Source organism: Pleurodeles waltl, chromosome 8 (assembly GCF_031143425.1).
Source record: "Pleurodeles waltl isolate 20211129_DDA chromosome 8, aPleWal1.hap1.20221129, whole genome shotgun sequence".
NCBI lineage: Eukaryota > Metazoa > Chordata > Amphibia > Caudata > Salamandridae > Pleurodeles > Pleurodeles waltl.
This window is the reverse complement of record NC_090447.1, coordinates 1,367,420,420-1,367,436,918: the sequence shown is the minus strand read 5'-3', so window position 1 is coordinate 1,367,436,918 and position 16,499 is coordinate 1,367,420,420. Positions and strand designations below refer to the sequence as shown.

The 16,499-nt window shown below is 42.0% G+C and overlaps 1 protein-coding gene across 6 annotated transcripts in view; it reads left to right on the top strand.

Moving 5' to 3' along the window:
* CNTN5 (contactin 5) overlaps positions 1-16,499 on the top strand; it is a 3,179,309-nt gene that overhangs the window by 1,848,337 nt on the left and 1,314,473 nt on the right. For all 6 annotated transcript variants that reach the window (XM_069202389.1, XM_069202386.1, XM_069202392.1 and 3 more), the window contains one exon: positions 5,064-5,288. In XM_069202389.1, the coding sequence (XP_069058490.1) occupies positions 5,064-5,288 (225 nt within the window). The remainder of the gene's footprint in view (positions 1-5,063; positions 5,289-16,499) is intronic.

The following is a 16,499-nucleotide window of genomic DNA, read 5'->3' as shown; positions in this document are numbered from 1 at the left end:
TCGGGTTAATCTGAAGAGGTCGAAGACGAGCCTTGCTGTTGAGTTTTGCATTGTCTGTAGTCTCTTCAGGAGATGTGCAGTGATTACTTCATAGACTTTGTTCCTGTAGTCCAGTCTGCTGGTGATGAGGACTAGTGTGACGGTTCTTCTTATGTTGACCTGGAGCCACCTGAAGATCTTGCAGAGCATGCGTAGGGGGTGGAAGCAGGCAAATGAGACTGCATTAACCTGTTTCTTCATAGATAGCTTGCTGTCCAAGATGAAGCTGAGGTTGCGGGCGTGGTCTGGCAGGGCAGGGAATCGACCGAGTTCAGCACACCAGAATGCTTCATTCCATGGCAAGGAATTATTTCTAAAGATGAATACTTTTGTCTTGTCTGAGTTTAACTTGAGAAAGTTGTCCTTCATCCAGTCGGTGACATTCATCATACAGCTGTGGAAGTTGGCTCTGGTGGTGAAGGGGTCTTCTGACAGTGAGAGGATGAGCTGGGTGTTGTCAGTGTAGGAGATGATGTTGAGGCCCTGTGAGCTGATGGTGTGGGCCAGGGATGTCATGTATGAGTTAAAGAGGGTGGGACAGAGGAACAATACATGTGGGAGGCCCCAGATGAACTACTTGGTTTGTGAGGTGAAAAATGAGAGACAGATTCTCTGGGCTCTTTTGGTGAGTGTTAGAAATGGGGCCTTTGGTTGGCAGTCAGGTAACTCCCTGTCCAAGCAAGGACCCTCACTCTAGTCAGGGTAAATGATAATCACCCTCAGCTAACCCCCGCTCACCCCCTTGGTAGCTTGGCACAAGCTGGCAGGCTTAACTTAAGAATGCTAGGTGTAATGTATTTGTACCCACACACACAGTAACTTAATGAAAACACTACAAAATGACACAACACAGGTTTAGAAAAATAGAAAATATTTATCTAAACAAAACAAGACCAAAATGACAAAAATACACAAATCAAGCCATCAATTAAAAAGCAAAAAGAGTCTTCATGTAATTTTAAACACAACGCTAACGCTGTCAGTGTGAAAATGTACCTGGGTGCGTCAAAAATAACCCACACGGGCGAGTGTGTGTCAAAAAGGGCTTGCGAAGCGTCAATATCATTCACGAGCGAGACCTTTGGTCATTTCTCCTTCAGTCGGATCGCGTGTGTCATTTCTTCTCTCCGCAGGAGAGAGATGCGTCAATCCGGTTAGCACTCTCGGGTCCGAGCAGACCTTGTGGTGTTTTTACATGCCTAGCAAAGTTTGCAGCAGAAATTCAGCCGTACGATGATCTGAAAACCATGCAGCACAGATTGCGATCTTACCAGCCTCAGTCAGCGATGCTGCGTGTCGTTTCTCGAGCCGCGTGCATCGATCTTTCAGTTACACTGCAGGCGAGCGTCGATTTTCAACCACAAAGCCGGCGGCGCAGCGATTTTTCAGCCGCAGAACGGAGTTCCGTCGATCTTTTCCCTGCATGGCTGTTGGTGCGTGGATTTCTCACTCTTGGCCTGCCAGCTTCTCCTTTCAGGGTCCCAGGAACTGGATGGCACCACATGGCAGAGTAGGAGTCTCAGCAGAGGCTCCAGGTGCTGGCAGAGAGAAGTCTTTGCTATCCCTGAGACTTCAAACAACAGGAAGCAAGCTCTAAATCAAGCCCTTGGAGATTTCTTCACAAGAAGGAAGGCACACAAAGCCGAGTCTTTGTCCTCTAGCACAGGCAGAAGCAGCAACTGCAGGATAGCTTAACAAACAACAGTCACAGGCAGGGCAGCTCTTCTTCCTCAGCTCTTCAACTCTTCTCCAGGCAGAGGTTCCTCTTGGTTTCCAGAAGTGTTCCAAAGTCTGTGGTTTAGGGTGCCCTTCTTATACCCATTTTGCCCTTTGAAGTAGGCTTACTTCAAAGAAAAGTCTCTCTTGTTTGTGAAATCCTGCCTTGGTCCTAGACACTCACCATGGGGTTGGAGACTGCATTGTGTGAGGGCAGGCACAGCCCTTTCAGGTGTGAGTGACCACGCCTCCCCTCCCTCCTAGCACAGATGGCTCATCGGGAAATGCAGACTACACCCCAGCTCCCTTGTGTCACTGTCTACTGTGAGGTACAACCAGCCCAACTGTCAAACTGACCCACACAGGGAATCCACAAACAGGCAGAGTCACAGAAATGGTTTAAGCAAGAAAATGCTCACTTTCTAAAAGTGGCATTTTCAAACACACAATCTTAAAATCAACTTTACTAATGTATTTTTAAATTGTGAGCTCAAAGACCCCAAACTCCACATGTCCATCCGCTCCCAAAGGGAATCTACACTTTAATCATTTTTAAAGGTAGCTCCTATGTTAACCTATGAGAGGGACAGGCCTTGCAATAGTGAAAAACGAATCTAGCAGTATTTCACTGTCAGGACATATAAAAGACATTACTATATGTTCTACCTTAACCATACACTGCACCCTGCCCTTGGGGCTACCGAGGGCCTACCTTAGGGGTGTCTTACATGTAAGAAAAGGGAAGGTTTAGGCATGGCAAGTGGGTACACTTACAAAGTCGAATTTACAGTTTAAAACTGCACACACGGACACTGCAGTGGCAGGTCTGAGACATGATTACAGTGCTACTAATGTGGGTGGCACAACCAGTGCTGCAGACCCACTAGTAGCATTTGGTTTACAGGCCCTGGGTACCTCTAATGCACTTTACTAGGGACTTACTAGTAAATCAAATATGGCAATCATGGATAAACCAATCAACCATACAATTTACACAGAGAGCATATGCACTTTAGCACTGGTTAGCAGTGGGAAAGTGCTCAGAGTTCAAAAGCCAACAGCAACAGGTCAGAAAAAAATAGGAGGCAGGAGGCAAAAAGATTGGGTATGACCCTGCAGAAGGGAAAATTCCAACAGTGAGGTATGAAGTGGTCCATTGAGGGCGTCACCCTGGATTCTGATGTGGTAAGGTCAGTTGATCAAAATGTGATGTGAGATGATGTTGAAGGCAGCTGACAGGTCCAGGAGGATGAGGGCTGCTGTTTCGCCTCAATCTAGGAATGCCCTGATGTCATCAGTGGCTGTGATCAGGGCTATCTCGGTGCTGTGGTTGGCTCGGAATCCAGATTAAGAGGGGTCCAGGAGATTGTTGTCTTTCAGGTGTTTGGTGAGTTGCTGGTTGCCTTCTCGAAAACCTTTGCTGGGAAGGGACAGTGTGGTGGGCCAGTAGATCTTTGGTTCTGCTGGGTCGGCAGTTGGTTTCCTCAGGAGGGGTCTCACTTCAGCATGTTCCCAGTCCTCAAGGCAGGAGGCCGAGGTAGAAGAAGTGTTCAGGACTTTTTTGAGCTCATCACCAATCGTCTTGCTCCCGAGGTTGAAGATGTGGTTGGGACTCGGGTCCGTGGATGCTCCCAAGTGCACGGAGTTCATGATGGAGATTGTGGCTTGAGTTGTGAGAGGGTCCCAGTGGGTAAGCAGGTGTTCAGGGATTCTGTTTGTGGATAGGAGCAGACTGATGCTGTCGGTGGCGTGGCGATGGGGTTTGGAGTTTTGTAGATGACTGTGATCTTGTCGTGGAAGTTTTCTGAGAAAACAGAAGGCCTCTCACTATGTTTGAATCCAGATCATCTCGACCCACACCTGGTAGTCCACAGGGACAAAAGATGCCAAAATTCAGAACAATCATGAAACTGTTCTCTATTTTTATAAAGATAAAACTAGATATGAAATAAATGGATGCTACAAATGTGTACAAATTGGACAGAGGAAGATGAAAAGAAGTTAAACATTGCTTATTTTATTTTTAGGGTCTGAACTTCACAGTAATGTAGAGAACAAGTGTGCAGTCGACTGCTGGTGTTATTTAGATTTTTGTATACATTAGTATCATTTATATCTTAGTACAGTTTAGATTCTGGTTTTGACTCATCTGTAGATGAGATAGTCAAGACCTGTGGACACTAAAAGGTAGAACTTCATACCTTCAGAAATTGTCCAGTACTGTAGATTATCAGCAGAATGCTGTTAGGCGCTGTGGGATAACCAGGGGTGTTTAAAGGGGAGGTGCAGTGGTGTGGCCAATAGAAAGGTAGTGCACACCCAAAAAGTCTCCCGTAGGTTTTTTTCAGTATTCCCAAAGGGTTTTGGCACACGTGTACACATAGGATATAAATGTTTACCCAACTGCCCCATATGCTCTGTTCTGGCAAAAGCACCCAATGAGTATAGAAAACAATTTCTCACATTCTTTTAAATTATGCTGTTTTATTAAGCATTTTCTTACACATTTGTGCTCTTTTTTAGAACTGCAATGGACAGTATTGTTTTATCCAACCTAATTGTGATCTTTTTATGGAGCCTAGACAAATGAAAGAACATACAATCTAAATTTTGTTAAAGTTATTTGCTTCAATTTCATGTCTAGTTTGTCATTACTGCAATCTGTATGACATATTGTTGCCAATTATTTAAAATATACACAGATGTTTTTATTTATTTTTTGCCAGAGGAATAGATTTCTCTCACCTGATGTTTGCTGTTTTGTATATCATTCCAACTGCCAGGAAGTTCTTTTATTGGGCTGTCTGGAAGTCTACTTTACACTTGAAAGGACACTAATTTAACGCACTGTCACATTCAGTTCTTTATCTCTGCAGTTCTTTTTGATGTTTTCCCCACTTTCTATCCAACAGGTCCGGGTTTAATCTGATAATCAACCTTTATGTATGCTACGGATATAAACGGCATTTGTGGATGTTGTTTACATACATTAGTACTTAGAAGCCAGACCTATTGCCTTTGATATCGCTTGCTTAATTTATTTTTAGTGATAATTTATCACGGAAGCTGCATAATTGTGTAAAAAAGATCCACTTAATTTTCACCCATGTGAGAAGTCCGCCTCTTACATTTAAAAGCTAAATGCTGTTTCTTTCTGTTTGTAACATGTATGCATTGGAATTAGCTCTGCCTTGTGAGGCATCATTTGAGCATCAGGATGCCTTGCCATGCAGTTAAATTCATATCTTGTAAACTCTGCTGCTGAAGTCAATTCCAATTTGCTGAAAATAAACTGTTTTAATTTACAGACTTCTCCGAGGCAATTCCTGGTCAGCAAACGTCCTATGCGGCCATCTTGCGAATTAAACCCGGAGGTTCGTCGTCGTCGCTATTCAGTTCGAGGAACAGGCCTCGATTCAGTAACCCTTCATCGGGAACTGTCAGCTTTTCTTCACTCGACTGGCGAGACGGGGCCCAAAGTTACCGCTTCCCGACAAACCTCTACCACTTCTCCGAGGCCTACAGGCAAGACGGTAAGTGGTTCTTCAATTTCTTTCCCTGACGTCCTTTAAGAAGCCGCACATTTGAAGCTCAAATTGTCAACGACCGGATTTCACAAAGTATATATTTTTCAATTTATTTTCGTTTTTAAAGGTATCATGTTAGCGCTTTTCTACTACACGAGGTAGGTTTTTACCTTTCAGATTAAACTGCGGAAAAACTGCACATTGGTTTCTTAGTGAATTGTCTATGCTTTTTTATCTGTTTTTTCCATATCAGAGAGTGGAATGGAAAAATGGAAATGAAATGAAATACTATTAAGGTGCAATGCAGTTTGACTTACTGAAGAGCTACGGCTGGCTCTGAAAGACTCATACTGCAATTTCAACCTACTTGGTATTATTTATTTTTGAATTGCGCTGGATATTTCTATTTGCATTCCAAATTACTCTTGAAAGAACTAAGTGTGCCTAATGAAACTATTTTACACTTCAGGTAAAATCTATTACATAACAGAGTTTGTCACAGAAGTGCTGATTACTCAACCATAGTGTCATATATAAAAATGCCCTACCTGTGATGAGGACATCTTTCACTTGGCATTATGCAAATGTCAAGAAGGTTTGGATATCCAATGTAACAAAACTCGGATCCCATGGAATTATGGTCATTCTTATTTCCCGTCATGCTGTTGTCTTGCACGAGCAGTGAACCACTGTGGTAAACAGCAAGATTGTTGCCATGCATTGCCTCAAAGAAGAATGCAGTACACAGCCATGCCTTGCAGAGCTGGTTTTTCTGATAGAGCAAAGGTCCCATTGACACTAATGCTAGCAAGGAAAACACACCCTCATTTCCACTTTGATAGTAAAAAGCAGCTATATTTGAGTTGCAGTGGGTCCCTCACACCATGGACTTCTACCCCTCAACACCTGATGCACCAATGATAGCAGTGGCCCTGATGTTTCACCACAGCTATGCGGGTCATAGTAATTTGCTGTAAAAATGAGTAGTTGGTAGAATTTGGCATTTTTATAGTTGAACTATAACCAAAGAGCTGTACTGTCCAAGGTCAAAGGAAAGGATAAAGTCAACAAGTGATTGAAGAGGTAGCTGGATTATGGACTGTTACAACATGATGATGTAGTGTTCTGTGAAGAGAAGCATCTTCAACTTTTTCTTAAATTTGAGCAGGTTTTGGGTGGTTATGATGGATAAAGAAATGCTGCTCAGGATCCTGGATGTATAGATGGAAAATTCCTGCCTTGTGTTTTCTTTTTTTACAATACATTGTCTCCAGTCTGATGGTGCCCTGGCTCTGGAGGTGCAGAGATTCACCACAGATGGTGAGGCTGTTTAGCCAGACAGGCAGAAGTGCAGTTGTAAAGGTTTTATAAATTATATATACTCAAAGCAATGATACTGTTCCCAGCGCCTTGAGACCCTCACAGGTGAGTAGCGCGCTCTACAAATTTTTTTGATTGATTAATTGATTGATTCCCTAACTTTACAAGTATATATTATAATAATAGAAGGTCTGATTTATTGAATTGTCACATGATTGTCTGTTATTTCCATTTGTAGACTGTCCTTATACTGATGATCATTGTACTGGCATGAATATATACAAGGAGTGTAATAATCTTTTCTAAAACAAATTGGACAGGAGTATTAGGTACTGTATTTAAATTTGTTTGTTGAATGTGTACTTAATAGCTTTGCTGAGGGATTCAGTTTCTGGTTGCTCTCTCCTCACTATTTTTCATCCTGTATTCACCGCTTAAAAGCTTGCTTACCTATTCACAAAAGTTCATTTTTTTATTTTGCGGTGTTGGCTTCTTAATGGGAACTGATTCTTGCATGTGGTGAGAGACCTTAGGCACGTGTTTGCATTACGAGTATAGTATATGGTCACCATTTCACAAACTTGACCTAATTTAGGAGATTCATATAAGATTCATGGACTATTCCTCTTAGGGTGTCCTGTTTTGTACGCCTTTTCCTTTTAGTCCCATTTTAGTGTGCATTCAGTGAGCGGGATGAATGAATTTCATTGAGAGGGTACTAATTAGAGATTTTTTTTCTTTGCTAAAGCATGTTGTATGTTCATATTTATTTTTGTTCTCTTTCTTTTCTCTCTTCTGCCTGGTTGTGCTCACCTTTTTGTTTATGGAAAGTGGCTTTTTATATATTACATTTTAAAAATTGTTTTGAAGAATAATGTATTGGCCCTGAAGAAGCAAATTACAAGTCGTGCAACACCTGTTGGCCCATTTTCTGGTGAAGTGGAAAATAAAATCGAGATACTTAAAGTAATAAGGATTCTCCCTTCTTTCATTCTCTTAATGAATAACTGAAATATTTTAAGTGCACTTTTGTTCTGTTCTAGAATACTGAAATCACTAAATATTAACCTGGATAGATGTAATAAAATACTGGATCACTGACTTGTGTGGGCCTTATTAAGACTTTGACGGTCCCACCACACGACCGCCAAAGCCGTGGGGAGGATGCCACCACCATCGTAGTGACGCCCCCCCAACGTATTACAATGTTCCTGCCACGCTGACCGGTGGGAACAGTGCTAGGATATTGGCATCAGCTTTAATGGAGCCAAGGCCAATATCCTAGCACTCCAGCAGCCTCGGAATGCGCACTGTTTTCAGTGCAGACAGTGCCCATTGCGACAGTGTTGTGGCCCCCAGCACTGGCTCTCCACCAGCCTTTTCACTGTGGGGTCCCCGCCATGAAAAGACTGGTGGAAAGTGGGGTTGTAATCAGCCAGGTAGGGCAGAGTTTAGCGCCGCCCTGGTTGAGTACAACCCCAACCGCTGTCTCCATGTCGAGAACGATGTGGGGACGGCAGTCTTTAGGTAGGTCCGCACGCCAATGTCGTAATTTTGATGGTTGCACCACCTGAAGTGCAGCGGTCCGACTGCCACCCCAAGGCTGGTGGTCCTAGGACTGCCAGCCTCGTAATGAGGCAGTAAGTCTGTATTATACTCAAAGCAATGCTCCACCTGGAATTCATACAAATGTTGTTGGTGGGGAAAGAATATGTTCTAAGCGTACGTTTAATATAGGAAAATTACTAATACACTCTAGCCTTAGAGGTGCTTTTAATTAAATGAGAAATGTATTGTAATTATATGAGTAGTGTAGTCATTTGAAGAGCACATACAAAGCATACAAATTTTACATAAATGGAATGGATGAAGGAACCTGTGGATTTCATGGAGAAAGTCAAAGAAGTTTATTGCATAGTTAATAAAAACCATTGCATCTAGCTAAAAATGATAATGTTTCATGCAGTAATATCAGGCGACGCTCAAGTAAAACACATAAAACGTGCTATTTGCACCTGTAGAATAAAATGTCCAATATTATCCTTAATAAGCACTTTTCGTGCTAGTACTTTGGTGGCCTTACATGGCTCGCATTTTATTATACTTGTTCTGGGCCCATTCTCCGATTGTGCAAAAGAGGCATTTTTATCATCATTTCTAGGGTAGTAGATGGATTTTATTTTTGCACACCGAGGACCCACTGCTGAGTGCCTTTAATGTAAGGCGCAAGGGATGTCTCTTTGAGCTGCTGCTTTTTATTTTTTGTTCCCTTGTTTCTAATTGTAAAGTGCGTAAGCCTTATACGGGGAACACTTTAAAGTGCACACTGACTGTGTCCAGTCTCTGTCCGGGTGCAACTGAGTTTCTTCATCACCAGTTTTAAAAATGTTATTCCCTGGAAAGATAGGGGTTTAGAAGTTCTGCTCAACCAAGTGGTTATGGCTTGTCTGTAGGTGCAGGTGTGAGGTTTAAAAAATATTGACTTGAGTAGCTTTTTCCTTTGAGCCATGACTGCTAGGCAGGTGCACAGGGTGTGTAATACTGACTCTTGTTTGTATCCACATAAGCAAAAGATGGGTTAGGCAATAGGCCCTTCGAAGTTGAAATAAGATCTTTAATGTCTAGGTGCCCACAACGATATAACATAAACTGTTTTTTTTAGAGCCTGTGAAAAATGGGCTGTTGTATACGACTGGAGTCTCAAACTATTGTAGGTGTCGATTACTGTCCAACCGTGCCATCTCTTTACAAAGTAATTCTTGTTATGTAGGTAAGACAGATATTTGGTTGAGAAGTTGGTTACTCGACAAGAGACTGCTCTTTCCATGGTACTAGCCACTGCATCTCGGATGCCTAATTCTTTAATTGCCTGTCCTAAGTATTCTCCCCATGATTGTTTTTGTTTCTCATCTGCCCCTAAATTCCATTCAACATAAGTTATTCAGAGAACCTCTATCACAGGTGCACAATCTCCAGCATAGTTTGACAAAGGCGAAAGATAAAGGTTTTAGTGCACAATGGAATGGACTTGAGTTAACGGAGAACTCACCAGGATGTGTAAGAGTTCCAGTGACCCCAAAATGTGACCAATGAAGTGTACTCACTCATGGCTGTTAGCAGCTGAACTTATCGAGCTGTGACACTGTAGCAATGGATGTGTGCTTGCACCTTTATAAATGATGCAACTGGTTTCGAACATGACAGGCACTAGGCAGGTGAACCAGTGTAATTCCATCAGGATGGGGTTGGTGATGTGTAAATATTTGTTCTAGCCATGGATGAGTTGGTGTTCTGCTTGTAATTTGCCATAAACAGGGGTCTCTAAAGCCACAATGAAGGGTGTTTCCAGCGTCTTGATGCTAAGGTAGGAGGTTTGTACAGCACTTATGAAGTAACTTTGTGGGAGCACTGGTTTAATTTTCCTAATTGAAGCTGGTCCCAGTCTGTCATTGTTTTCTTGATGTTGTTTTCTGTGAGTGTAGAAGTGGTGTCCACTTTAAATCCACTTTGGGTAGAAGTTAAGGTTTAAAACTGTCAAGGTTCATGGTACTCTGCCAGGTTTGCATTATTTCTTGGTGGTTGTTATTGACAAATAACATAAATTCTGTCTTGGTGAGGCTGAGGTTCAGGTATATGCTGGACATGACATGTTGGATATTTTGAGTGCTGAAGAGGGCAGGATGTTTGATAGTATTGATGGTAGCTGATAAGCCTACCATTATCAGAAGACATCGGACATCTTTCTCTGTGATAAGGAGAGCATTATCTTCGAGTCAGATTGGTAGTTGTGCATGAGGTGGTTGGTGTTGATGTGATCTTTGAGTTAACTGTAGTTTGTTTATTTTTTATAATCTTGCCAATAAAGGGTAAGTAAGGAATTGGCCAGTTGTTAGCAAAGTTATCAGGATTTAGTGTATATTTCTTTTGATGTCATGGGATCAGGCTTATCATGAGAGCTTCTGCGAAGATTCCTTGAGTGAGGGAGACATTGACAATGGTGTGCAGATTTGAGAGAAACTCTCTGGAGAAAGCTTTCATGAAGGAAAAGGGTATGTTATTGTCTTTAGAGCAGGTGGCTTTGAGGGAGTTGAAGATTGGCAATCTGCAAGGATGAAAGAAGTCAATAGCAGGATGCTGCAAGATGCAGTGCATCAGGCTTAGTGATTGTAAGAAATTGGAATATTGACTACCCATCTCAAGGAATAATCACAACACTTGTCAAGGTGAATCCTTGAAGTCACTAAATAAACATGAGCTCAAACCGCTGGTAGCTGTGGCACAGAGCAGACAGGCTTATTTTAAGGCAATGTGTAAATCCAAAATGCAAAACAATACAAATCCCAGATCAAAAAACTAGAGTAAAATTTAAAAAATAAAACAGCACCAGAATGAGAAAAATCCAAACATGGAAGCCAGGGACACAAATTCTTTAAGTGTTAAGTCAAAAAAGCTATAAAAACCACAAATCAGCAATGATAATGGTCATGGTAGACTATGGCTGAGGCATGTTATGAGGTTGACCACGGGGGAGCATGGGTCAGGCACACCAACCAGGTTTTTCCTGGTCAAAGAGTTTACCTTCTGACTTAGTCTTTTAAGTCACAACAGACCATAGGAGTAAACTTCTAACACCCACCAGGAGCTCAAGGGACACACTTAGGGACTCACAAGGTGTTAGGCAGAGGCAACAGCAGGGTGCAGTCCTGAGGCAGTTGCCACTGATCAGCTGGGTACATCCAGGAAAGGGCATCAGAGGAGGTCAGGCATCTGAGTCTTGATGTCCACTTGTTAGTCCTGGGTCCAATGGGGTGCAGGCCAGTCCTTCAGTGCTCCTGTAAGGGCACAGACAGCATGTCAGTCCTTCTGATCTTCCGCATGTCCAGAAATTGTTATGAAGTTGGTACCTGGAGATGCCACATTTATACATGGAATGAGCTTGTGGGTGGGGGTGACTCCTGCCTCCCCTTCCTAATCAATGGGGTAAACGTTTCCTGGCCTTGACTTTCTCACATTTACAGTAGTTCCTGTTGGCCTTACTGTAATCAGGACCAAACTGCAATGCATCAGGTCAGCTCCAAGATGGCAAAAGTCTTCAGCTGTTTGCTGGGACTGTGTGTGTATTATAGTAATCCTAGTATCCTTCAACATCTAACACTAATATCCAGTTTGAGGCAGGCACTGTGCCCACACCAAACTCAGGCAGATGTCTGATAGAACAAGGTCCTTCAGCAACTAAACTGGGAATTCACATAACTGGTCATCAAATCTTGTTATGTCCCTTTTAAGTATGTCTCAGTTTTACATGTGGCTTAACACACCAGTCAAGCAGGATTTGACACTGCAGTGTCAAAAATGATGTCCACACTCCCTGCATATTCTGCAAATTCATAGGAGTCATCTTTGTCCATTCAAGTGAGCCTATTATTTGCTTCTGAAAGGCATTTGATACCTATTTTCCCACCTATTCAAGACTGCGCACAGGCTACCAGCTGGCAGCAGATTAGGCTAATTAGCCTCTCACAGTTCAGAGTTCTAAAATTCACTTTTCCTGAATATTTATTTGCAATCTAACTTCACAACTGAATTCAATCTTAATAGCTATTAAATAGTAAGTTAATTATTTTTTCTATCTAGTCCCATTCCTGAGGTACAGTATTAGTATCTTAATCTGCGCCTTGTTTTTTTTTAGACAGTCCAGCGAGGTCTGCCAGAGGAAAATGAGCTTTTATAGCCTTGTCATTGTTAAATTTGTGCATGTCTTGTTTTTAAATAACACACCCTACCTTGTGCTACAAAGTTTAATTGGGGTAAGTTACTCATATTTAAGAGGGAAGTTTTAACTAATAAAATATTTATTTTAAAATGCTTACAGCAGGTTAAACATTGCACCAGTCATGCTACGTTGGTAGTCCTGAAGCAGCGTTTTCCGTTCTCATATGAGATGATGGCACAATAAGTGCTGCAGTCCACAAGTGGCATTTAACTTGCCATGCCATGGTGCAGTTTATTTTTCATATGTTATAGCCTTATAGTAGAATTTAATATTCCAATCAGGGATTAGCCAATTTCTATGTGTTTTAGCTGTCCAAACACATGCTGGACTGGACAGCAGTGCCTCAATATGCAGAGTCTAAAAAACAGAAATAGAATTTATGAAAATAATGGGGGTGACCAATCAAAAAGGGCCATTTTCTCACATCACATAACTACATCGTCAACTCCATACAAAAAACACACAGTCAAACCTAAACATCTGGACTTTGTCTTCATCTGCATAAGTTGGGCCACATCATATCCACCTTGAAAACACTGCCTGTCAACTCTGAGCTCAAATTGAAAGTCATATGCCAGAGTATACAGCATACAGGGGTTAATGTCTGTTATAATTACACCAAATGGCACTCTGCTGTATCCCAACCATGGTTCTATGCCCAGTGCCTGACCATCAGATCAAATAACTGACATTCAGGTGAATGAAACATGGCTGAGAGTCTTTGGATAAACATGGGCTTAAACTCTGGTGTGCCCTCAGTCCTAGTTTGAACCCGATGACATGTGCCTGAGAAAACATTTGAACATCAAATGTTTTAGAACTTGTGTCTAACTAAATTATTTTCTTAACAAGGGTCATAATCAAAGAATTTCAAGGACAGTTTCACTGCCAATTCGACTTGGCATTTAAAAGTACTTGCCAAGCCTAAAACTCCCCTTTTTCTACATATAAGACATCCTAAGGTATGCCCTAGGTAACCCACAGGGCAGGGTGCTGTGTAGGCAAAATACAGGACATGTACTTATGTAGTTTACATGTCCTGGTAGTTTAAACCTCCTAAGTTTGTTTTTACACTGCTGTGAGGCCTGCTCCCTCCATAGGCTAACATCAGGGCTGCCCTCATACATTGTTTGATACTTTACACATTGCCTTCTAAGTTAAGCCTGACTGCTCAGTGCCAAGCTACCAGAGGGTGAGCACAGGATAATTTGGTTTGTGTGTGATTTATCCTGATTAGAGTGAGGGTCCTTGCTTGGACAGGGGGGTAACCTGACTGCCAACCAAAGACCCATATTTCTAACACATAGTATACCATAACATGCATTTTCAAACTCTTAATAATCACCCAACATTATTATGTTTGGTATATAATTAATTATATTTAGTTTTCCTTTAAATCCTGTACACATAATGAGAAACATACAATTGAAAAAGCGCAGAAATATTATAAGTAATGATGATGGTGGAAATCATAAAGGAGTTCCATGACTTTATAAAATCATGTAATATTGTTGTCCGAGATCTTCTTTGACTTGCAATAGCATAATTACATACAGCTGAGAGTATTTTAACATAGCAGATTAGGTTCTGTCTGTGAAAATGTCTAATTTTCTTTTTCTCTTAATTTGGAGGGGTTGGTTTCCATGGCTTTCCCTTGAACAATAGTGTACATGGCATATGAATCTACACATTGCGCACTCATTAGCCAGGAAGCTTCAGCATTGAGTTAACAGTTGAAAGTTACATTTCTGAAACAACATACTTTTGCAGATCCTACTCCTCTCACGGCGCATCATATCTAAGTTCATCAAAAGATCATGGCACCAAGCAACTCTGTGTTCCTCTGTCTTGCATTACTAAGGAATCTTGCAAACACATTATTATACTGTTAATATTTTGATGCCCTCACCCAAAAGTTACAGTGAAATCTGTTCCAAGGAAAAAGCTACCCTCTTCAACTCAGAGGCACACTCCTTGCTTCTAGAAGCCATGTTAAGTATTCACAAACAGAGGTACACTTGGTAATTCCAGTGGTTATTAGAAGAAACTGGGACTGCAAATAGCTAATGCATTCACACTGATTCATGAAGTCTCAAAGAACAACTTCATGACTGTTCAAGTGTTTACAGCTTAATTATTACATAGTGTTTCCTCAATAGCTGTGTCTTTGCTATAAATCTGTTACTTGTGTTTGAGTAAGGAATGTTAGTGTGTGTTCAGCCATTGTTTCAAGGCTGGGTGTATCTCATTCAATCAAAAGGTCTCTTGGGTGCCTCCCTAATACTTGTTCAACTTGTGTCATGAAGATTGCAGCCGGGTGCCCTGCTCAGCTATGGTAATTTCCCAAGACTCTCCTAATTTCACACTTCTTTGGTGACTTCGGTCTGTGAGATTCAAATGATTTATGGCATTCAGGACCTTTACTGGTAAGATGTATTTCCCTTGCCACTCAGTCCGTGTAGCAAGGTCTTTTTTTGACCATTCCTGGTCTTCTGGTCTACTGTAGGATGTTGCTTTAATAGACTTTGTGGACAAAAAATGTAATATTCAAATTTTTTAATATCCCTAGTAGATGTTGTATGCTGGGATGGTCATTCAAGACTAATAGAGGTTATAGTTGGGGAAACCAGTTTATGAACAGGTGCTGAGCAGTTTTTCTGAGGAATGTTAGAGTTTCTGAGAGGATGTTGAGGTAAGGGACGAAGCCATCTTTCATTGTTGGACGATTTAAACCACACTATAGTTTCAATTGACTAAGGACCAGAATTTGTATGGTGACAAAGGGGTGTAGACTTTCTGCATTGGCAGAAACTTCGTAATTGCACTAACACAAGTCAATTAAACAGACATAGGGCCTCATTACGAGGCTGGCGGTTTTGAGATCACCAGCCTCGCGGTGGCGGTCAGACCGCCGCACTCCAGGCTGTCTGACTTCCAAATTACAACCTTGAAAGTTGGACCACCAGGGAACCTCTGTCCCCGCCAGGAACATGGTTTCTGGTGGGCTGATGACAGTCAGACTGGTGATCAGCAACGGCTGTGCTGATACCGAGTCCAGTTTCCACCAGCCTTTTCATGGCGGGGACCCAAGTGCTGGGGGCCATGAGGGGGAGTCCCTGCACTGCCCATGACCATGTTGTGGGCAGTGCAGGCCCCCTCCCCGCCCAGCACCCTCGGAAGGGGCACTGTTTGCTACAGCAGAAAGTGCACATTAAGAAGGTGCTGGGGGCACCATTTGTGTGACAACGTTGGCCTCGGCTCAATGAGGTGCCAAGGCAAATGCCGCTGCACAATTTCCACTGGGCTGACTGGCGGAAACCGCTGATTTCAGAGGTTTCCGCCGGTCAGCCCAGTGGAAACCCTGTAATAGGTCCGACGCGGGGGGCTGGGTGGGGAGGGGAGACCGCCAGCTCAGCAGCTGTCTCCTCTCCACAGATCTGGCAGACGGGGTTTCAGACCACCAGACTCATAATGACGGCTTTTCCTTTAAATCTTGTTCAATATTCACAAAAGGGGAAAGAGTCCAAAAGGAACCCTTCCCTTTTGTAAATGGTTTACCACCTCAAAGTGGGGGTCTGTAGCTTTTCAATGATTTGTGACTGGAAGTATAGTCACAAACTATTGATACATTGTGTACTGATTTAGTTCAAGGGATGCCTACAAGACTCTCCTTTCAACAATGAATCAGTATCCATTTGCAGTCCCATTGAGAGTTGGTAAAACTTTACAGACTACAAAAATGGTATTCGTTCACTGAAAAATTTACAAATAGTATTTGTACATTGCATTCATAAACACAGAATCAGTGTATTTATAACCAAGCAAAACGGTTGATACATCTGGCCTGAGGTTCTTCATATGAAAACAATCTATGATTGTATAGTTATGATTATCAACTCTTGTCACAAAAACAACTTTTGCCTTGCAGGAATAAGACATGAAAATAACATTTTGTGACTGCAGTCCAGTGAATTCTGCTTCATTGTGTGCTTATATCCAAACAAAACAAAGTAACATTGGTATAGAGTCTCAATGCTCAAGTGGGGCCCGATACACATAGGTAAACTTAGACCAAAAGTCTAAGTTTACACAAAAGTTCAAGTTTAGACTTAAAGTCTAACTTT